The sequence below is a fragment of the Mastacembelus armatus genome, chromosome 8, assembly GCF_900324485.2.
Source record: "Mastacembelus armatus chromosome 8, fMasArm1.2, whole genome shotgun sequence".
NCBI lineage: Eukaryota > Metazoa > Chordata > Actinopteri > Synbranchiformes > Mastacembelidae > Mastacembelus > Mastacembelus armatus.
In genome coordinates, this window is record NC_046640.1 from 15,253,549 (window position 1) to 15,276,944 (window position 23,396).

The following is a 23,396-nucleotide window of genomic DNA, read 5'->3' on the forward strand; positions in this document are numbered from 1 at the left end:
TGATTATTGCCCTTCTAGAGTTTTTCCATACTGGTACCCTGGCTCACTCAGACTTTTACGTCTGGATCATTTAACGGGACCAGGGAGGGTTGGGCATGTATTATTTTCAACACTTCAGATTAAATGCTACTACAGCTCTCTTAGGCCTAACAAATACAGACCCCCTGCTGGGTTACAGCAAAATTAAAAATGAAAAAAAATAAAACCAGTGACTGTATTAAAACTGAGGTGGAAATTGCAAGTGCAACACAAAGATCCTGTGATGACGTCTTTGGAAAGGTAATTAACAATGTCACCATTTTTACAACGTAGAGGAAAGAGAATTAAACATTTTGTATGATGACAGATTTGAAGTCAGGGCTTGGCTTCATTGGTTTAGCACATTAAAATATGGCAAGATTGATCAAAAATAATCATGCCAAGGCAATTTTAAGCCACCAGAACACACTGTTTTAGCAAAGACAAAAATCTCTCCATTTTCTCTTCTAGTATATAGTATACAATATATTACATTTGCGTACATAATACAATGAGGACATTAAAAACTTTATTAGGATAATCAGTTCATCACCTTTTGACTCTCAGGGTAAAAAAAGAATAGTTAAATCATTACATCAAATAAAAAGTTAAAACCAAGGTACAGCAGAGGTTTTTAAATTGCATTAGATATCCTACTGAAATAAAGGCAATAAAAGTAATATGAGAAAAGTTTTCCTATGCATCAAATATAAAAAAACATGAAAGATAGCATGTTCTCTATTCTAATGTGTGATCATTATTTAGTGCTTGAGGTTTTTACAGTAGGACTACCCACACTAGGTTTCAGGGCCTTTCTGAGGGATCACAATATAAGTATGAGGGGTCAAATGATTTACTGGAAAGGAAAGAAGAAAAAAGTTGTTCAGCTATACAGAGGTATATTATTTTCTTTTTTCTGTCATATTTTCTGTGCAGTTGTAAAATCTGGGAATGTTTTACCTCTTAAGGCCTTTGAAATTACATGATGCTCATAGCTTAATGACATATGTGGGGTGTTCTGAATGATAAAGGGTTTATATGGTTAATGATAATCATATAATTAGAAGTGTATTATTGTAAGCTATTGTTGTAGACAGTAATTATGGGCATTTGAATGCAGACTGATTGCTGCAGTAATGCTAATTATATTACTTTTACTCCTTTTTTTCATATACAAATGCATGTAGTTATGTATGTGCATATGCATGTAATATTATTTCACTTGCTATTTACTTTACATAACTCCATGGCTTAATTTTATGGGGCATAAGAAAAAGGTTCTGAATCCCCGTATTGGAATAGACACCATTCAGTGGTTTATTACTGATCTAATGATTCTGTCTGTTATGATATTTCAGAGTATTGTACACATACAGAGTTGATATGCAGCTTATTTCCATTAATATGGTAAAACTGTTGAAGAGTTCAAAGTGAGATTATAAGTAAAAGATGTCTCAAACTGAAAATCTGCATTCTTTATCAAGATAAACATAGTGTCAGTTATACTGTAAAGGCAAACAGACTAGGATTTTATAAAACATGTCTATATAGCTCCACACAAATCAAATTTAGCATATTGTAAACAAGCAGCATCCACACCACACATTCTCCTCTCTCTCTCAGACACACATACACATTCTCTGTTTCGCTCATTTAAGATGCCTTAGGGAGTGAATAAGTGCCAGGCAGTGCCAGTCCACTGATGGTTGCTTTCGCCAAGGCCTGACAAACAGGGGTGCTGGCTGGCTGGCAGGCAGCCCCCTGCCCCTCCTCACGGCACTCAGGCCACAGGCAGCTGAGAGAAAGCACGGCCAACAGATCAACAGTTGCTGTGACTTTGGTTGAGCGACTGGCCAGGCTGCTGCATGCCTCCCAGCCAACATTCAAGGCACTGACCCTGGGTAAACTGACAAATGCCTGGTCTTTGGATGTGCCTTCAAAGTTATGTGGCCCATAGGACATTATGACCTTACTGCACTGGGCACACGCACATATACATTTATAGCCATCCTCTGTCTGCCTTATGTTCCTACAGCAGTCACAATGTTTTGTCAAGGACCTGATCAAGTCCATTGTACTCACCCACACTTTTCAGATTGTTTGACTTATTGTCATGGAAATAGTATAGCTCTAAAGATGCTTGCACCAAGGAAAGAGTGTGGTACAGTACTTTGCTCTTAATTAGCATGTTGATTTGCTGTGTTTTTGACAGCTGAGTCATTACGTTGCTTTACAGTACACGGCACTGGAAAGAAAGCTTACCTTGCTACCTTTTAGCAAAGAAAAGTACATTTCTTGATTAGATGTCTCTTAACGGTCTCCACAGTTTGTATTCATCACAAGCAACCACAAACATATGGTACACAAATACACATTATGGCCTCACAATATACCGCACACACTTATAGCATATTAAATTCATCTGTTAATTTCTCTGAAACGAGGGGCAGATTCCAACAGCCCTCTCTATCCATGCCCCCTATTCCCTCCAAAATGCCCAGCTGTTGCCACAATAGACAACTGCTTTAGGGGCAGAACAAATCTCAGCTGTCGAGGGGAGTTGTGTGTGGGGGTTGGTGGATTTAGAGGTTCGTATTCTCTCAAACCAATGACGCTCCACTTCCTAGGTATAGTGATTTGGGTGGAGTGTGGAAAAATGCTGACAGACAGCACATTTAGGGAGAGAAACCAGAGGCTACAGCTGTCTTAGTGTTTACAGCCAAACTGCCCAGTACCTCTGAATTGAGGTCAAGAGTCCCCAAGAAATCTACGAACTACAACTTAAGCTTGGTGCAAAATTGGCAAATGTTGTGATTAAGCCTGTGACAAATCCAGGGAGATACAAACATATTGTCAGTACTGCACAGTAACGCCCATATACATGACTCACAACATGTTTATAGCTCTGTTCTTTGTTTCCGGATTGGTTTTCAATCTGTTAACACTTTATATATTAAAGAGAACTTCCTCTTTCAGAGTTTAGCCTGGCATTATTTATGCCAAACATTGTAAAGGTCAGAGGTAATACAAGCACACTCCAGTCTCCTTTTGTGGGAAGCAAAGAAGGTCTCTAGTCTAAGATCATCGACGGTCTTCTAATGAGCCTGGACAGCCTGGCACTTGAACACAAACGCAGTTGTATCATACACAAATTTCATATTGCATAACAAACTAGATTACAGACAGAGAAAAGAACAGCATCTCATTACAGGCCACAGAGGATCAGCGTCTAATCAGAATATGCTGCTGCAAATGTGGAAAAGATGTGGACGTCACATGAGTGTCATCTTCCACATCATACGGGGACATCTGAATTATGTTATGAATTATAATGGTGTGGGTAAGAGTCAGGGGAAGGCCAGTGACCATCTCCTCCACTGTTCAGTTCTGATTACAAGACAGAGTAGGTCGAGGACAGGAGGGGATGAATCTGTGGCCTATAGAGATATCTACCACATATAATAAAGACATATTGTGTATGCATATCAATGCAATTAAAATTGTCTGACATTCATTAAAAATAACTTGGTGTAGCCTTTTGTTAATGTTGTTGTATGCAAAAGGTTTTATTGTCATGTTAAACATCTATCAACATCATCAACATCAATAATTACACGTATCTATGGAAAACACACACTGGATGAAGATGAACTTAAACCTCATCCCATTGTTCAACCCCGTTTTATATGTTACTTTCCATTTTATATTCCCATAGCACCCTCTTGTGTTGAGTTGCTGTAATCACATCTTCAAGCAGCTTCCACAGGTGGCTGGGAGTTGCCACGTTCATTTCAGCTGTTTTTCTCCACATTACGCAGAAAATGTTTATGCTCATAGAACCAGATAATAAACTGACTTGATTTTATTAATATAAATCAAAAGTTTCGTTTTTTCTAATCAGTGCTGACTTTCTGCTACACCTCATGCATACATAAGATGAAAAAATGACAATGAAAGACAGGCTGCGCTAAATCCAAACTTTTTGCTCTGCACTTTATAGGCTACTGAATGTTTAGATCACACTAATAGAGCCAGGATGAAAATATCCCTTGAGTGAAATATAAAATAAAAACTAAAGTACGTTTGACTCGACATATCACATCACATAATGATATAAAATGCCAGAGGGAGGAATATGCAACATAGAGTTTTATAGAGAAGCAGATGCTTTTCAGCATCCTGCGCATTTTATCGCCCTCATAATAATCAGCGGATTTTCCGCTACAGTATGAAGGTCAGACAGATAACGCGAAGTCACGCGGTGTTACGGTGGTGTTTGTATTTCTCTCTTAAAAGTTACCTGTCTGTAAAATAGACCCGTGATAAATCTGAGGACTACAGTAAGTTTAGAATGTGCAGATAAAAACTGGTGCTTTTCTTGGAGTTTTGCGCAGTGTAAAGTGTCCCGAGTATTTTGCGCACCTAACTGCTGCCGCCACGGCGCGCCTGTAGTTCTGGAAAGAACAAGCTGTGAGGAGCAGGAAGCGGCTGAACAACAGCGGAAGCGAGAGCGTTTTGCACTTCGGGACAATTTCGCTCCTAATTTGAGGAGAGAGGTGTCGAGGAACATGCGCTCAACGCGCAGGTGAAAGAAATCAACCATTTGAAGTTGTTCGCCGCTGCAACTTTTCAGTCCGACCTTGTGCAGAGTCGGGGTTAGGTTTTGTTTTTGCTTTGCTTTAGCTAAGATTCACACGCACACATAGTTTTGAAATCTTGAGAAATGTCTCGCAAGAAGGCTGTCAAAAGCAAAGCCGCAACCAGCAGCCCGTCTGCCGGCAGCCCTGCCGGGAAAGGCACCGGGAAAGCTGCGAGGAGCAGCCCGGGCATTGTTCAGATGAACGGCGTGGTCCATCCCAGCAGACCGTCCATCAGCAACAGCAGCGAGTTCTATGACATCGCCTTCAAGGTAAGATACCTGCTGAGTTAATGCACCAACTGTGGCGAACTCACATAAAAGTAGGTCGTTTTAATATTTGATCATTTTACACCAAATATAGAAGAGATGGGAAGGACGCGACACAAATGGATACATGACTGTGAGTGTGAGGTAGAGGTGACTCTAAACAAAGCACAGAGTAACGTGAAGTCATCCCACATAAGACACGATAAGAGAAGCTGCGCACAGTAACCACGTTTATGATGCACTTTCCAGCGTTGTGTTCCTGTTTGGGTCCCGTCATTGTCGCAACGAGCTTTAGTCATTAAACAGCAGCTGTGTCAACAGACGATCGATAACGCGGAGACGTGCACAGCAGCCTGCGGCCAACAAACAAATCATGTGCTCGTGCTGCGCCACCGGTTGAACGTTGCACGTGTGTCCCTCTGCGACACAGGTCACTGGCTTTGCATTTAGAGCGAACAGCAGTTGATGTGCTCTCCCCAAAACTATAATACCCAACTGCCACTTCAACACTAACACAGATTCACACCCACAGGCTCAGTAGCTTCAAGGGACTTGTGCCACCTCCTCCGTGTTTTTGAAGCAGCTGTTTGATGTGAGTGCGCTGATGGCTTTGTTTTGCTCTGTTTGGCAGAGCTGTTTGTTGTTTGTTACATTTCTGTAGTACACACCATCCTCACTGTCCACTTTCCATCTGGGCTCAACAATGCGTGGTCTAGTGTTCTACACTGACCTATATTTTACTAATGTACCTACTGTTTTATTTCAAGACACTGACAAATTTCCAATAATTACGCCTTTAATTTGTTAGCAAATAAAACTGAATAAATATCCCACTAGTGCATCCTTTCAGAATAAGACCCGCACTGTAGTGCATGTTATCTGTAGGGCCCATATCTCATGATTTATAGTTTCCTCTCTAATATCATTATTCTTCAATCAGGAAATTGATTGCAATTCGTTTAGTAAAACCTAAGGGCAGGAAAAGAGCAGTCGGCTCCTGCTGCAGACGTTCAGGTCCTTAAGAGCTGTTTAATAGAGAAGACACCAGAAAGGAGAAGAGTAAATGCAGGAATGTTTTGAGGAGAAATAGGGGAAAGGAGACACAGAGGGTGACATCCTTAGATATATTTGTTCTTTGCCACATTTAACATCTTTCATCTCCTCTGCTTCCTCTCTGCACCCAAGAGGCGCTTTTGATTTCCACGGTCTGGGACCCACAGCTAACCTAATAACAGTAATCACATCAAACCTTTAACTTCATCACAGCTCAGCAAACATAAAGAGAAATGCAGGAATTAAATACAACTCTCTGCTGCAAATGTGCACACACATGCATGGATGTGCTAATGCAGAGAGACACGCTTACAGACAGGATCTAAGGATATCCACCGCTGACCATAATGAGCAGTACATACACCCTCTCCACTGGCCAATCACCAAAATACCAGAACTGATTTAGCTCAATGATTCAAATGTTCTGAGCACAATCAGACACTGATTTAAAATTAAACATTAGCAACAGCTCCCTCTTGTTCATGCTCCTACATGTGTTTTTTAAATTCTTTACTCTTCATTTCTTTTTTTTTTCCTGACTTTTACCTTCATTGATCAGACAGTATCAAGTTTTATCTTTCACACCTTTAGCTGTATATTTTCTTAGTGGTTACACATATTTTTTTCACTTTTTGGTCTGCTGCAGGTGATGCTGGTTGGAGACTCGGGTGTCGGGAAAACGTGTCTGCTGGTTCGTTTTAAAGACGGTGCTTTCCTGGCTGGCAGCTTCATCTCCACTGTTGGCATCGACTTTAGGGTGAGTTGAAACCAACTGTAATAAACCAATGGAACCAAACACAAACAGAGAAATCCTCTACATGCATGCACGTGCAAACACACCTTCAGCTTTGATAACTTTTGTTAAATGGGGCCGAAGTACTGGCTGGATTTGTTTCAGCTGTTCTGTGTCTTTATAAGCCCAGGGGCGATGAGCATTCTTGTGGTAGAAGTCTCACCAGATAGGATATTGATTTCTTAAATTAGTTTGACATGCTTTAGTTTTTTCAGCTCTCTGGATGATAAGTGTCTCTCATGTGCCAGTTTTAGGGTCCCACATGGGCAACCAGGAAAGAACGTGTCCACTTTTCTAATAATCACACTCAGGGTCTGTTTCTGTCCACAACACAGAGAATCAAACACTCTGCCACTCGAACACCCAGAGCAGCAGAATTAGACAGTGACCTGCCTCTGACTTTACTATGACTCATTGCAAAGGGTCAGTTCAGCTGTAGCAGCAACAATGGGTATTCAGTGAACTCCAACTTTCAATCACCAGGCCTTAGGTCAAATTTAAAATAGTCAGTTTTTTTCTTTTCATTGTCTTTTATAACAGTTTAAGCTAAATCCTGTTGCGCTGATTGACACATCCACACGTACCATTGCAGTAAATGTATGTATTATCTATCTTAGATTGCAGGGTAGAGAATGGCCTAATGCAAGAGCCCTATAGGAAAAAGTTTATTATGCAGGTTGTCGTCACTGAGTCTGAGAGATGTTAAATTGGTGCTTCATTTAATTAGCATAGAACTCCTAAAACGCTCAAAATCATGGTATTATATTATATTCAGCACAACCAGACATATTGGCTTTTTATGTACATTTTCCTTATTGAAACTTGTTGCCTGTGTTACCCACAACTCAGACTGACCACTGACAGTCATGTGTTTAGTTAGTGGCTAATGTAGCCTCAGGCTCCTAGCTAGAGACTGGGAGCAAACGACAAAGGTCTGGAGATCTCCCTTTTTTTCTAATTCTGGACCCACATAGTAATTTTCCATTTTCAAACTTGTGGTCTTCAGGCCCCGCTGAGCCAGATTCAGGTGACTTCACAATGACACAGTGTGAACTAGGTGGAGCCCATGGTGGCCACCTATTAATCATAATGTCACTTTAAGAGGAAAGTTCTCGTTAAGGCCCTGTGGTTACAGTGGTTGTAATTTATCCAAAGTACTTCTTGTCTTCTTAAGAAAGGGCTCCTTCCCAAGGTGGAAGAGAAACTTTTTCAATGCCATGAAAGTTTGAAGAGAAATGTCTCAAATCATGGTAATGTGCATCGTTGCACCTAATGGCACTCTTATGTTTGCTGATGCACTGTTTTAGTTTTCCAGTGGGTTTTGCCCACATAGCAACAACAATCCACAGGGGCTTAAGTAGAACCCATTGTATTCACAGTGTGTGGATGGGTAAATAAATGTGTTGTTGAACTGTTGTTCATTACCTTGTGTATATATTTTATTGTTCCCAATTGCCACACTAATAATATCCATTGGGGAGGAAAGTTTGAAGTGTAAAATCAACTTTCACCTTTAATTAAGCTCTGATAAATTTTGAGTGCCATATGTGTCACTGTTATTTATTTATATATTTATTTATCGCCATTTCAGTGGCTGATTTTAATGGGTGTAGTCAATCTACATAAATACACTGTTTTTTAAAGTCACTCATTAAAAGGATTTTGCTCCTCACGATTTCTTTAGTTAGGGTTTTATTACTGATGTCTTCCTCTGCCAATTTTTCTGAGCTTGGTGAAAACATACATTTAAGTTTGTCTTGATGTCTCCCTCCAGCTATCATGGCAAATTATTCAGTTTGAAATTCATCTTTACAGTCCCAAAGTTAACTGTGTTACATAAAGTGTAACATTAGATGCTTTATACTCTGCATACTCACATGGTCGCCTGTGTGTGTGTGTGTGTGTGTGTGTGTGTGTGTGTGTGTGTGTGTGTGTGTGTGTGTGTGTGTGTGTGTGTGTGTGTGTGTGTGTGTGTGTGTGTGTGTGTGTGCGCGCGTGTGCGCGTGTGTGCGTGTGTGCGTGTGTGCGTGCGTGCGTGTGTGCGCGTGTGTGCGTGTGTGTGTGTGTGTGTGTGTGTGCGCGCGTGCGTGTGTGTGTGTCCAAAGTATCCAATCATTGTATAGGCCTGTGTGTGGGTTGGACGAGGTTGTGGGTGGACGAGCAGTAGATTTATTTACTTATGTAACGGTTCTTATAACTGAGTGACTGTAGTCCCAATGTAAATTTACACCTGTCTATGCAAAGCGGAGCCCATCATCAGCTTTCTCTGCCCAGTGCGTTTACTACTAATGGAGGAAAATGGTACAAAACTCATAAACTTTAGTGCTTAGTCAGCTTTTTTGTCATATTGACTTATTTAATCACATTGTGGCACCGTCACATAGCTCTGTGCATCACAGAATGTGACATAAATAATGTCATTGTCCTCAAGGCTTCCATTCCTTTTTGCATGGTTTATTGTAAATAAACTCCTGAGTTATATTGTTGATCATGAGTGATGTGACAGTTTTTAGGTCCGTTCATCAATTGGTGGCAAAACCGATAATATTCACAGTACAGACTGCACCAAATCATGAGCATACTCACATGTATGTGCATTTGTTTTTGGAAATTGAGAGACCTTGCTATCTTGGGTAGAAAAACATGAAAGCCCGTGGTGTTTGTCTTTCCATGGAGGATATACAGAGAAGGAGACTGATCGTTATTTTTAGGAAATGTAGTTTTGATGCTTTTCTTTCCCACCAACTAAAAAGACAGTTTGCTGCATATGGGGATTTGATCCTGTTCCCACTTCAAAGCTGCAGCAAATTGCTGTGTTTTTTTCCCCTACTTGTTTATTGTGGTCTCATCTCGTTTAAGCCTCAGCATCTTCTCAGGATTATGGAGTTGCTCTGCTGCCTTGTTAGGTTTAAAATACAGGGAGTCAGAATAAAAGTCTTGTTGTATTTGGAAATCTCCCTATAAAGTGATTAAAGGATGATGAATCCAGAGACAAAAGGCTGATAAACAAGTCTATAGCTATGCATATTAATTCCATATAGATGGACTCTGTTTTCAAGAAAGATAATTAGGTACTATGTCTATGTGAAAAAGCAAATACATAAAAAGGAGTACTATGGTTTTTATCTAAGATCATAGAAACTGTTTATTAAAACATTCTTAGAACTTATAAGTAAAATGTGAATCTCTGAGTTAAGTTTTCCCAGTTTGCATTTTTATTTTCCTCTTTATCTGTTTTTATTCATTCGTTTACAAAAGAAATACTTCATTTGCATAAATGTATTCTAACACAACAGTGAGATTTCAGGGTGCTCAGAAAATTGTTAGAAAATTAGAGGCTACAGTAGACTTTCAAAATTGGATGCAGCATGAGTAGGTCATCCGTTACCATGGTAAAGCAGGTGCTAACCAGTGGGAAGGTGATTAGGATTGACCTGAAGTCAGCTTTTTTTTTTTTTTTTTTTTTTTTGCTTGGTTGTGCAGCTCATAAAGTTCTTACAAGAGTCAGAGTATTTGTCATTTTTCTCTTTTTTTTCAGTCAGAAGATCATGAGTTGTATGTCAAAGGCGTCAGGTGGGCATGTCTTAGGATGTTTTGTGTGTTCTGCTCTAGCTTCATGTCCTCAGGTGCAATACAGATTTGGAACACACAGAAACACAAGTGCAGAAGTCACATGACATTTGGTTTCTTACCCACTTTCTTGCTGCACTTCAACACATCTATTCACCTTATGTCACTCGTACTTCTTTCAGCGCCAAGGAATACAATGTTAGGGTCACACCCTGTCTGTGGAAGGCAGCTGTAGTCTCTTTTAAAAGATGAATTGGAAGCATCTCTGCAAGACTTTATAAAGGGAAACCAGAAATTGCCTATTAGAAGATGCCTCCAAGCTTTTTTTTGAAACCATGGTCTCGCCCTGTGGGGTACAGATGAACAAAGTCAAGTCTCTATCACAGATAAAAACACAGACGGCACAGAGACGAGCACATTTATACATTTTGACTGGAATTTGTTTCTTACACTTAGTTGTTGAATTTAGTTTAATATTTAGACATAGACATAAGATATATCATCCACATTTTTTTTGTTTTGTTTTTTTTTTGTTTTTTTTTTTTTTGGTGGAGAGTTGACATCATGCTTTGGTGGTTCTAGGATAATTATTAAGATACTGATGGTGTTATTCAATATTTCTCCTACTGTCAACAAATCCCATGAAAAGACCAAAATAATGCATTAGTCATTCTCTCACTTTCCCACCTTGTCTGTGGCAGCCAGGTCCAAGCAAAGCCTTCTTCATGCTGAAGAAGAAGATACTGTAAATCTGGCAGGCTAAAAATTTATAGGCTAAGTAATTCCTAAACAACTTGCTGCGGGTTAAATATTGATTTCATTTGTAACTCATTTCAGTTTATTACACATTTGAAGCTCTGCTATTTAGAATAACTGTAATTAATGCACATGTCACCCAGAGCAACAACGTGGCTCATTTATTCTTAATAATTTTGAACATCAACTGAGCTCTTTGCCACAGTGGAATAAGCAATATCAGGCCTTGGATACACAAGTTATATTTATAATTGTGATCCATTCTATACTTTGTTTTTTAGGTGGAAATTTTTACAACAGCTATGTCAGATATATCCTTTAATGAATATATGTTTGAATGTACTGTATACGTGCATATATTTTATGTATGTACTATACCTTACTTTAATATTCTAGTCCAAGATGTAGTCATAATGTTTTAGAGGGGAAAAAATGTCATGGGGCCTTTAATTAACCATTGTTTCTGATTAAATCAGGAAGAAAAGAAGAAATTTGTACTATGTTCTTTTGTGGGAGCTGCCCTTGGTGCTGAAATCCTCATATGCTGTATAAGGCTACCCAAGTCTATTAATCAATTACCCAGCCAGTCTATCTTAATCTGCTGCAATTAGATTTACACACACTGACGGCCCAGTATCAATTTTCCATACTGTAATTGTTAACATCCATCATAGTCTAAATCTGCTTCATTTATCTCTCAATATTTCTCCCTGGCAGGCTCTTTGATATTTCATGCACATTCTTGCTAAAAGTGATATGGGATGTTTTGTTTATTCTTTGAAATGTTGTAGCCTCTAGTCAAACATTTTTTTTTCTCGCTTTCAACTAAACCTACATTTACAAAGAGCCAGCAGGACAATTGGTGACAGAAGAGTCTGTCTTCATTCCTGATGTCAAAATATCTTTATTTGGAAATAAAATTGTAAAAACACTTTCTTTGACACTCGAAAAGGCAGCTATTAAGAGAAGGGCCAAAGCAAACATGGAAATTAGGAGAGGAAATCAGTGTGGGGAGAAGCAGATATGCTCAGAGAGAAGCCAATTAATATTTCTCTAACAGCATTTTTCTCATTTCTAATGTGGCAGAAAAACAGTCTTTCTTCCTTGTTCCTCTTCACAATCTACCCCACTTCATAATGTTAGAGAGAAGTAATCTTTCAACCCTCCTAGTAGCTGTAAGTGCAATGGAAGAGAGAAGAGTAGCACTTCTCACCTCTAGTCAGAGACAAGGGAGTTGAGCCCTGCTGTCACTTATGGCTACTGCTCTCTGAGTGACAGAACTCTTATGCAACCACAGGTCTCACCTCCCAGCACCCTAAAACAACATTGTTCATTTGACCCAGGAAGGCAGAACTTCAATGATGCCCATGAGGCTGAATCATCAAACTTTGGGTCCAGATGGAAGGATCTTGACAGCTATTGGATGGATTACGCTGAATGTTTGAACAGACATCCATGGCCCCCAGAGGATAAAGCTTCCTGACTCTGGTGATTCTGTGACCTTTCCTGTAGTGCCAAAGGCAGGCCCGATTTTTGCCTTATAGCGTGCATTTACAAGATGTACCAGCATACAATTTTATATATATATCCTGAGGACTTTGTTGTAAAAGAAAATTATATAAAGTCCACCAATTATAGGCAGGAAGTTTTCAGTCAGTTCAGTCTTTGGAAAAAAAAAAAGACTATTATTTTGACTGTTTAATTCTTAAACTCATTTATATTTTTAATTCAGGAAAACAAACCACTTTTTTCTCCTTTTTAATGCCATTGTGCAACTTCAGTGCTTGATGTGTTATCATTTCCCCAAAATCTGAATAGATGGATTAGTGAGGACATGCTATGTCCTTTGTGTTAAGAGGTAGCTTCACTTTGGCATGTCCTCTTAAGCATGGTTTAAGGGTGATATACCTAGATACATATCCACGTGTGTGTAGCAGCTTCTAGTGTATGTAAGCACCTAGAGGTAAACTGTATGCATTTACATGATGGGCTTCCTGATTGAGATGCCCGACCACCCTTCATCTGAATAATAGTTACCCACCTGGCTCCTGCCTGATGTATGAACAAAATGGGCAATCACTCAGCTCATATTCATGTGTTGTACCTCACAATATGAAAATGTACCTGCATGTATCTGCAGCCCAGAGCATATTATGACAACACTGGCTTCCTTCTCCAGTGATTTTCTTACAGCCCTCTAGGAGTGGTCTATAAAACCTCACTGACAGGTTTATAAGACATAGATCATACCTGGCATACTAATTAATTCATCTCAATCTGTTTGTGGATCGTACACAAGATCTTTATCTTCATGATTTACCTTTTCAGTGCTACATTGCAGTAGGTGCCTTGCTGAGCTACAGCTGCAATGGCTGGACTTCCAGTACACTGAGTAATGGGTGGCAGAAGAACATCTTCAAGCTACTGGCCTTTATATATCAGATTCAGGCTGGATATTGCCATGAACCTTTGTACAGATATTCATGGTCCCTACAGAATGAATCCTATCAGCTTTGGTGATTCTCTGATGCCACCAGCAGGCTTTTTTATTTTACTTGTATTGTGAAACATTTGGAGACATTTTCAGTTCCCATACAAGGAATCTTAGTACTTTTGATGATCATCCAACTGGTATCATGCACCACCATCAGGACAAAATTGTATTATTCCAATATTTTGTTTCATTAACAAATCTTTAACCCTCTGGGGTCTGAGGGGAGAATTAGTATGATAACAGTTTAAACTGAGTAAAAATTCTACTGCATCTTCATCACCATTTTTAGAACTGCCCTGACTGGCATATTACATTTTTTAAAACCACCCCTGTGTTATAGTGTCACTAGTATAGCTGAGGTTTCAAATGAATCAAATAAAAGCATATTTTTTTTCTTCAGCCTAATCAGAAAGTAATGACAAAGCCCTTAATTTTTATAACATTTAAATCTAGGCACAAAGTGCTTCATAAAAATGTACAAGAATACAAACCTAATGATCGCAGCTTCAGTAAAAGTGAGTGTAAATTCAGCTGGTAAATGAAACCCTAACATCCAAAGAAAACCAGCTCTTTCTTCATATTCTCCTTCTTTTTCAGAAGATAGCAGTGTCCTCAACTCATATCCACTCTGTTTCCATTTACACCAAAGAAACTGTGACACGTGTCAGAAGTCAGGCTAGAAGTTTCATACCTCAATGATGAAGTTTACATGTAAAATAAAGTTTTCAGTTTTTAAGCCCAGCAGGGGAGTTTCACACATATCAGACAGCCCCATTGATTCAGATTTCTCTTCTCTCTAATGTTATTTTTGGGTGTACTTAGTATGTATGTGGGGGTGGGGGCTATGAATCAGACAACTGCAAAATATTCACTCAACATATTCAGTGGTCTGATTTTGAGATAACTTGAATTTAGATGTGTCAGCTCTGGGTTTTTACATACATTATAAGCTATTTTTCTGAAAGATTGATTAAAGGTAAGTGCTTGGTGCAAGGCAATGTGGGAAACTGCTCTGATTTTATGTAATGAGAAATTCATCTCCATTTATTTATACACTATAGCATAGCAGACACTACAGCTATAGAAACATTATCGTTGTCTTGGGTGAACTACCTATTGCAGTTTGTCAGTTTTCAGCAATGGCTAATTTATATTTCATCAATTTATCTATCTATGAGAGCAGAATAGACTTGAATAATTCAAACCAGTCTTAATACTTAAGATTGTTTTGATAAGTGCCTGTGTGCGTTTACATGGCTGTGATGATGGTTTCCACCTGCCACAGCAGGAAGATGAGCCAGAGGCAGCAGGAGCAGCAAAAAGTGGTAGGAAAGGTTTGAGTCATACGAGCTGAATGGACCATAAATCTTATTTTAATAACTAGAACACCCAAAGACACAAATGTATGCATACAATAACACCTGCCAAATGTCTGAGGAGTTGATGGTGTTCATTCTTGCATATATTGTGCTATAAGGATGAACTTTACAGCACAATAAAGCTGTCCTGTCATGCATACCTAAATGCATTTGAATTGCTGTGGAATGAAACAAAGGCAGAATCCGTGGGCACGCAAACAAAAGGAAATGGTTGAATAGAGGATCATTTAAATAGTGAAAAAAAGAACAGAGGAAAACTTCAGAACAAATACATGGTGAGCTCAGAGATCAAGAGAACAATGTCCTGCATGTCTTGATTGCACTGGTAGTCTAAACCCTCATCTTGTGCTCAATATCATTGATAACAGCTTAGTAGCTAAATGGGCTAAAATGTGTTGGTCACTTCACTGATCTCAGTAGAGCCCACAGTCAGGTCCAAATGAGAGAGGAAGAGATGTTAAACATTAAGTATCTTTATTAAAAAAAAAAAAAAGATTTTTTCCATCATTAGGTTATTGCTGGGGGGTGGCTGTCTGTGTCACTTGTGCTAAATCATGAAGTGAGATACTGCTGTAATTTCCGTTAAGTTCCATTTAGTCACACGTTCAATGGCAAATTTAGCAACATAAACACACACGCTCCTGCACAGTATACACATTCACACTGATGCTGAATGCACAACAGATGTGGTAACTGTTAATGAACCTCGGGAGATCCAGGCAGGCAGCTCTTGTTATGCATCTCTGCCTCTCTTCTGACTGTAGTCAGACATTGCTAGCTGTCTCTATTACATCACTGTTGGCACCTAACATCCATGAAAACTGGCACACTCTGATTGGGATGCAGTGTGTCTGAATGCAGGCAGTTTCTCTGTAAAGTTAAAAAATACTGTATTTACTCCAATACAGATATTTACATTATGTTCTGTTTTCTGATGTCTTATAGAATGATGATTAATCTTTAATTTATCTTAATAATTCTCAGTTGCAGTCCTAAGCTTTATCAGATACAACTCAGACATACACACAGATGCACCCATGGAGGCTGAGTTGAGCAGTCATCCTTTGCACCATTCACTTGTGAGCCAGTCCACTGTCAGCTACAGAGAAGTGTGATGTGAATTTGTTTCTCTAACACTTTTTTACTTTCATTGTTGCTGGAAAGGATCCATTTGTGTGCGCGTGTGTGCGTGCGCGCCTGTGCGTGTGCCTGGTATTACTTACAAAGAGCACTCTCCCCTGTGGACTCGGCATCCTTCCTTTTGGGGTAAATCAATGAAATTTAGTTTTCCAAGAAATGAATGCAAAGTCCACATGAGGAATGTGTGTGGTGTACACCCCCAGATACTCACTGTAGGCACAGCCATCATAGTTGACTTCAAATGAGTATTTTTCAAGCACATTTTAAATAAACTGCATGGTGGAGTATCTGTGTATTGACCGAAAATCTCTTTGTTCAGAGGAACATTCGGTCATCATCTTCAGACAGCATGTTTTTGAGAGAATGACTCATGCAACAAGTGGATATTAGTCATCATATAATTACTGCTACTCAGTTGGCAGCAAAATGCACTTGGTAAGCATGTAGTTGCATATTTCTGATTTTAATTTTGTCAGTATTGTTAAACACCCAACAGCTGATTTTATTCTTGTGCAAACATTAGGTTTTTTTTTAATGGCATTTGTAGATCAGCAAGTCAAGTCAAAATAAAGCTGATGATAGAAACCAAGAGGCAGCATTGGTGTTGCTGGTTTAGTTTTGTGTTTCTGATGCAGAGAATATGGCAGAGATGTCGCTGAACATTTCTGTATTTGATTGTCACTGTAGTGCCTGTGCTGTCTACCAAAATGTTTAACTCGCCGGATGGGACAATAAAAACTGACTGCACTTTAAATCTTTAAATTTGGTTTTAGCAAGAATTTGAAAATCTGCAGATACCATGATATGAGTCTCTAACTATATTCCCAGTTTTAGAGAGCAACTAATAAAAGAATATGAAAAATTAGACAGCAGGGAAAGAGGCAGGTCTGGCATGTGAGATGACAATAACGGACATCAGAAAAATCAAGCTGTGACTTGATGATTGCATTTTCTTCTCTGAAAGCTTCTGTTCCTCTCTGTTTCCTCTGTCATTGTGGATGTCACTGACAGTCCATGTCCTTTATGCACCCATCTTTGACGTGTTTCCAGCTTCTATAGGTTTTTTTTTTTTTTATATAGTCAGTGGAGGGATGGCTGACTGATTTCTCCATTATCCACTCTCCTGCCTGACAGCCTGTCTACCCGCCTGCTTTCTCTGAGTGGGTGCAATTAAAGTGCCAAGCGTAATCATGCCAGCAAGTGGCAGTAATGTTTTTTTTCTGCTTGAAAAACGAATTGAATTAAGGTGATGTAGGAGCTATAATACGAGTGAAAGGCACTGTTGGACATAGGAACTCTATACATGTATCCATAGTGACTGCTGTTGTCTATTTCTGTAATTAAGGCTCGATCATTTTATGTTGATATACAAGCCTTACTGAATTAGATGATGTAGGTGTATACATGTAGGTGTGCATATATTGGGTGGGGGTACTCTTCTGCCTAGGGAGATGTTTGTAATTAATGAAAAGCTGCTTTGCCACCTGCTGCCCTAATGTCACAGGGATCTAGAGATGCAAGCCCTGAGGAGCAGCATGAATATTTTAAGGTGGCATGAAAGGAGACTCCTCCTCCTCCTACAAAAATAAGAGTCCTTATGTCATTTGTGCAAGTAGCTTATCACCCAGTAAAATTACAGATGAATGTCCAGTGAAATATTCATATGGAGTGTATAATTGTTACCATGGCAACAAATGTCTGGTAAGCAATACAGCTTGAAGGGTCCTGCAGGTCATATTCTAAGATAGGAACAAATCATGGATTGTTGATGATTAGGTTAGAGGATTAGTTTGCACGGCAGAGGTGTGTTGCTACATTACCACCATCTGTTAATTGTTGCTATAGTTTGGTTCCATCAGCAGAATTTGGGATCACATACACAATCGGACATTTACACAAATAAAAGCTGGGACTCGCTTATAAAAAACTGATGTGTAGCGGTACAATGTGGTCATCACAAACTAAGCTCAATGCCACTAGAAAATCGGGCCTACTCGGTGCTTTGCATATACTTTAATTGTTTACTCCAAAGTCTGGAGTATCACCCGAAATAAGCTTGAGAACTGAGCATTTGAAATTACCAGTAATTGCTGTTTTTGTTTGTTGTTCATTATAGGTCTCACCATGAGTAGCCTAGTCTCTGTAATAGCTGCCTTTTGTTCCTCTGAGTGCAAGACTTGATTCACATGGAAGTGCATATATGTTTTGTACATTTCAAAAGCAAACCTCACTTACATATACAAATTTGTTTATAGTTTGAGAAACTGGTGTGTGATTTCAGGAAATGTGTCTCAGCAGTTCCAAAAAACTTATAAACATAAGTAACATAGGGACTGTCAGATATTTGTTGGAGATGGCTGTGATAATACTGGACCAAAACAAGTACAAGTGCATCTTGAAAGAAATGAGAGAAAGGGCAGAGGACATTTTCAATTGGACCATGATTATAGTGGCTGTGTTTTTATGCACTGCTACTGTATGTGTCTGTAACAAGTATATGTGTGTTTACAGTATAAAATGTGTTGTATACTGCGTGTTTGTTCATGTCTTCATTTTTAAATGCTGAAGAGGAAAACCTGAAGACAAGTTTAATGAATATTGAAGGATAAGCAATGAATGCTGGAGCTCTAGCCAGCAACTTTGCCCACAAGGACTGTATGGAACAGTGTGAATCAGCCACCTTATTCATCACCACATATGGTGACAGCAAACACACAACCATATACTGTGGTGTTGCCATTTTGACTTGTTTCATTCCAATGTGTGCAAAGATCCTGGGGAAGAGCTTCAGAGAGGTCAAGGCTCCCCCTCACACCATTCAGCTGAATAATGGATCTGTGGCGCAGCATCAGAAAATGCTGTGTGTGAATCTATGTATCGGTTTGTGTGTGTATGTACAGCCTAAGGGCACATTTCAATCCCAGCAAGTGTCTGCGTTGGTGGGAGCTTGTTGTTACAGGCAAAAGATCAAATACAAAGCTTTGTCCAGGAAGGTGCTGTAATCTGAATCATGGCCTGATGGAAAAAAGAGAGAAGTTATCCAGCTAAATCAGCAAACCTACTTCTTGGAACAAGCTCCTGGGTGCCAAATTTAGGGCTTTACACTTCGTGGAGCATAATTCAGGAAAGAGAGAAAGTCAATAACAGGAAAATTTTAGTTATTTCCCTGACTGCACAGTCAAATGTGTTTTATGCAGCCAAAGCTGTAACTGACAACCAGAAAACTTTCCTTCGCAGCCCTGCATCTTCCCCTCCAAATTTTAGAAAATGTTCAAATGAAAAGATCAGCTACATTTGTGTATTTTTAATTAATTTAAACATGTTCACTGCTTTCCAGAACTTTGTGCACATGGGTAGTTCTCTTCACCTGAAATCATTGTTACCTTATAAGCTATTGTATGTCTGCCAACTATGCAGGGTCAGCATATGAATGAATCCCATGGTGTCTAAAGGTTGTATTGTTTGTCTGACAAAATGTGATTTACTGTACCACCACTGTCTCCAGGAGAATAGCCAGTGAATCTTAAGTGAAAATATTTGTAAAAGTGTCTTGTGGTTAGAAAATGCTGACCAAACTATCAAGGAGAGTGGAGGAGAGTGGAGGAGAGTGGAGGAGAGTGGAGGAGAGTGGAGGAGAGTGGAGGAGAGTGGAGGAGAGTGGAGGAGAGTGGAGGAGAGTGGAGGAGAGTGGAGGAGAGTGGAGGAGAGTGGAGGAGAGTGGAGGAGAGTGGAGGAGAGGTTCCATGTGTGGATGCTGGTACAGTTGTGCATTAGTCGATGGCCAATTCCTATAGAAAATGAGATGTTTGTAATCTACCTCATAATTAACTGAGGGGAATATGTCTGCTTAATTTATACAACATCCCAAAGTTCTGCTTCACACACAGTATAATAGTTTAATTACTATATCGATTGGTTAATAAGCTACACATACATCTTGACTGATGCCTTGTGTGGCCATCATGCTTTGCTCTTTGTATCCCCACCGCTGCTATTAATGTTTTATTTGCTCACATTTTACTGGCCCCCCTGAAAGCTACTCATACATTTCTAATTTATGGTCTCTAAGAAGTGCTGAGTATTTCTGCACTGACAGGACCTTCTCATTCATGTACCTTTCCCGGGAGGGGGAGAGGGAGGGGAGGAGTCTGGCAAGTAAGTAGAGCAGTTTGTATTTGAAGACTTGCTCTGTTTAGAGGATGTTTGCTGCAGCTCAGGGAATGAAATTGACCTCAAAGTGCTACAAGCTTCTCAGCTAACTCTCTGTAAATTGTAAGCAATTTGTAATTACACAAAGTAGAGCTGTGCCAGCTTGTAAGGTGTTAAAGCTCAAGAAAGTGGTGATAGTGTTACTGGAGGTATGATTGATAGTCTTTAATCTACAATACCTTAACTCCCCAGCTCACTCTTTAGGCTTAAATGTATAAGCCACCAGATACTTTTTATCCTGCTCAGAGCTTAATAAATATATATTATTCTGTTCTGGTAAAGTTCAGCTGTTTCCTCTTAACAAATCTAACATAATTATTATTACAATCAAGCCTCACTAACCACCTTTAATCCTCATCACGGTGCTATCATGAGCATCTTTTTCTGGGGCACTAAATATTTATGAAGCCTCCAAGCACATTGTGGGTTGTTTTTAGTGACAACAGGAGTAACAGAGAGGAAGTCTTTTGAGACTCTGATTCTTATCAGAGCACACACACAAACTAGCTTGCAGCCCAATTTGGCCATGAATATGTATGAAATTCCTCCTCTGTGACTCTTAGAGATAAATCAGCCAAAGACGACAACAAAGACCGTATCTATTTCTAAGTGCTCTGCTGGCAGATTAGCGTCATCTTGCCAGGGTCGAATATCTTCAGTTTTTCCTTGGGGGATCAGGGAATTAGTAGGCCAGCAGTCTCTCTCAGGAACATCTTGGGGTGGGGGGGGGGGGGGTGTGATGGTAGGGGGGAGCCCTTTGAGTGTTGTCCTGGCAGCAGTTGATATAATCCACATTGTCATACCAAGAGGCCTGTGGGTCATTGAAGAACACCTTGGCCACCTCTATTCAACAGTAGCAACTCAGAAAATGGGAAGGGATGTTTTGAAACTATGTTTATGTAAATCTCCAAGAAATATAGGATATGAAATGCAGCTCACTTGTTCACTTCTTTTTTTTTTTTCTTCAGGATAGTCATCAATAAATTGATCAAAACAATCAAAATGTTAGTATTTTGGTCACAGACCGCTCTAATATGTCAAAGTTCATATTCACAGAATTGCTGGTATTGATAGGGACTCTTGTTTTGTTCAAATGGACCAGATCAAAGCTGAGATCAGAGGAATGTCCCCCTAAGGATGGGTAGATGGTTGGAGGCGAGTTGAGGGTTAATCCTCTGGGCCAAAGTGAAGAGAAGACATGCAATTTTGATGGAGAAAGGAGTGTGGTTGGTAGATGAGAGGAAGTGTGTTCAGTATGGGGTATAACCACAACTGGCTCACACTTGGACTAGACATTTCTTGCACACACTGAAAAGTTGTTGCTGGTTGTGAAAAAGGTTATAGTTCAGGAACTGTCACTTATGATTTCATGCTTTCCTTTCCAGAATAAAGTCCTGAACATTGATGGAGTAAAAGTGAAACTTCAGGTAAGAATTTTAATTTGTACTGACAATCAACAAACAGTGTATCTAGTGCAAATTCTGTTGGAGATGGTGTGATTAGAAAGGTTTTAATCAAATAAGACTTGACAAATAAGGCTTGAAACCCCACCTGTCTCCAGGATAAAGCCCATTTTATTTTTAGCTGTGCCTGATATTTACTTTAGCTATAGCTGGTGCATGAGCCTAATAGCACAAGAAGTAGTAAAGGAGAGTCAATGATCTGGACACAAAAAGCCCATGGATTTTGTGCTTCTCTCTGAATGCTTTCATTTAAGCTTCATTTTATTCTTCCCTGGACCACATGTTTACTTACTATATACCCACAACCATATTAAGGGAAAACTCTGCATTATTGTGCTGTATGTTAAAAATTACTGCCAAACAGAGTCTAGTAATTATGTGAAACATCCGTAATGATGTTAATTAGGGGTTGACAAGAGCTAATGGAGTAAGCCTTTGCTCTGTGATGTATTCATTTGGGGGTTAATTGGCTCTAAGTCAATTTGCAAAGCAGCCTGTAGCCTGGAAAATACGCAGTGTGTTATTTGTCCTCCTGTAATTGCTGTTCTTCATAACTGCCACTTGTATCCTCGGGGGACAGTTGGCCCAGGGGGGCATTAAGGAGGCAGAACCAATGCGAAAGCTGGCATGTCTCAGAGACAAGAGGAAGGGGAGAGGAAAAATGTATTAATTATGCAACAGGAATGATACCACTAAGCAGGTGAAGCAGCCAGAAAAAAGAAGAAAAAAAAAAAACAGGAATGTTGTTCATAGAAGAACCAAATGGGTGATGACTGCAGACCTGTACAGTGAACCTGCTCAAGAGAGAAAATATAATTGCCACTGGAGCCAATTTGCAATGAGAGGCAGTATTGCCTGATGGGAGAAAGGACTTCAATTTCAGTTGCTGAAATGAGAAATCTGAAATGGAAAAAAAAAAATTAAAAAGCTAAGTTATTTATTAGTAAGCATTAGTTAATTAGTACATTATTTTTTGTGGTAATGTACATATGTGCTGTGACTGTAAAGATACATTAAAGTTCATGTATTTGAGTATTAACAATAGACCAAATTATAATATTTAATGTGCTTGGGACAAACCCATATGCATGAAACCATTTTACAGTACGCACCTTTCACTCTGACCAGTCTCATCAACCTTGTTCTGTTGTTTTCAGCAATAAAGGTTCTTAACAAAGCCACTGGGTGTTATGTATGCTGTATGAGTTTAGCACCAAACGGAGACAAAGATGGTGATTATGTATCAAACATTAGAGCATTTAGCAAATAAACAGCCAGATGTTTCCCACTGGACTTGATAGGGATTAAAAAGTGCCTCCAATGATAATGAATATTGGACTTAAACTCTTCAGATGGACAAATATGTCACTTTTATTAAGGCAAATGTTTCTATTACATATTTGCTGGTTGTAAATATGCAACAGTTAACTTAGGCTGGTAATATGCCAGTGTTGTATTGACATGATGCTGCATTGCTCCCAAAAAAATCAATGAATGCAGCTTTAAGTACAGATATTTTTCAGTTCTGAATTTATAAGACAATGGACTGTTCAGTAGTCCGTATATCTCATTTCCTGACATGAATTGAATGGATGGTTTCACAATGAGCAACTGC

At 39.3% G+C, this 23,396-nt stretch overlaps 1 protein-coding gene across 2 annotated transcripts in view; it reads left to right on the forward strand.

The window, feature by feature from the left end:
- Positions 1–4,500: 4,500 nt before the first annotated feature.
- The window catches only part of LOC113140844 (ras-related protein Rab-26-like), a 36,630-nt gene continuing 17,734 nt past the window's right edge, over positions 4,501–23,396 (forward strand). For both annotated transcript variants that reach the window (XM_026324899.2, XM_026324898.2), the window contains exons 1-3: positions 4,501–4,927; positions 6,624–6,734; positions 21,704–21,745. In XM_026324899.2, coding sequence (XP_026180684.1) covers positions 4,742–4,927; positions 6,624–6,734; positions 21,704–21,745 — 339 coding nt within the window. In that variant the 5' untranslated portion in view covers positions 4,501–4,741. The remainder of the gene's footprint in view (positions 4,928–6,623; positions 6,735–21,703; positions 21,746–23,396) is intronic.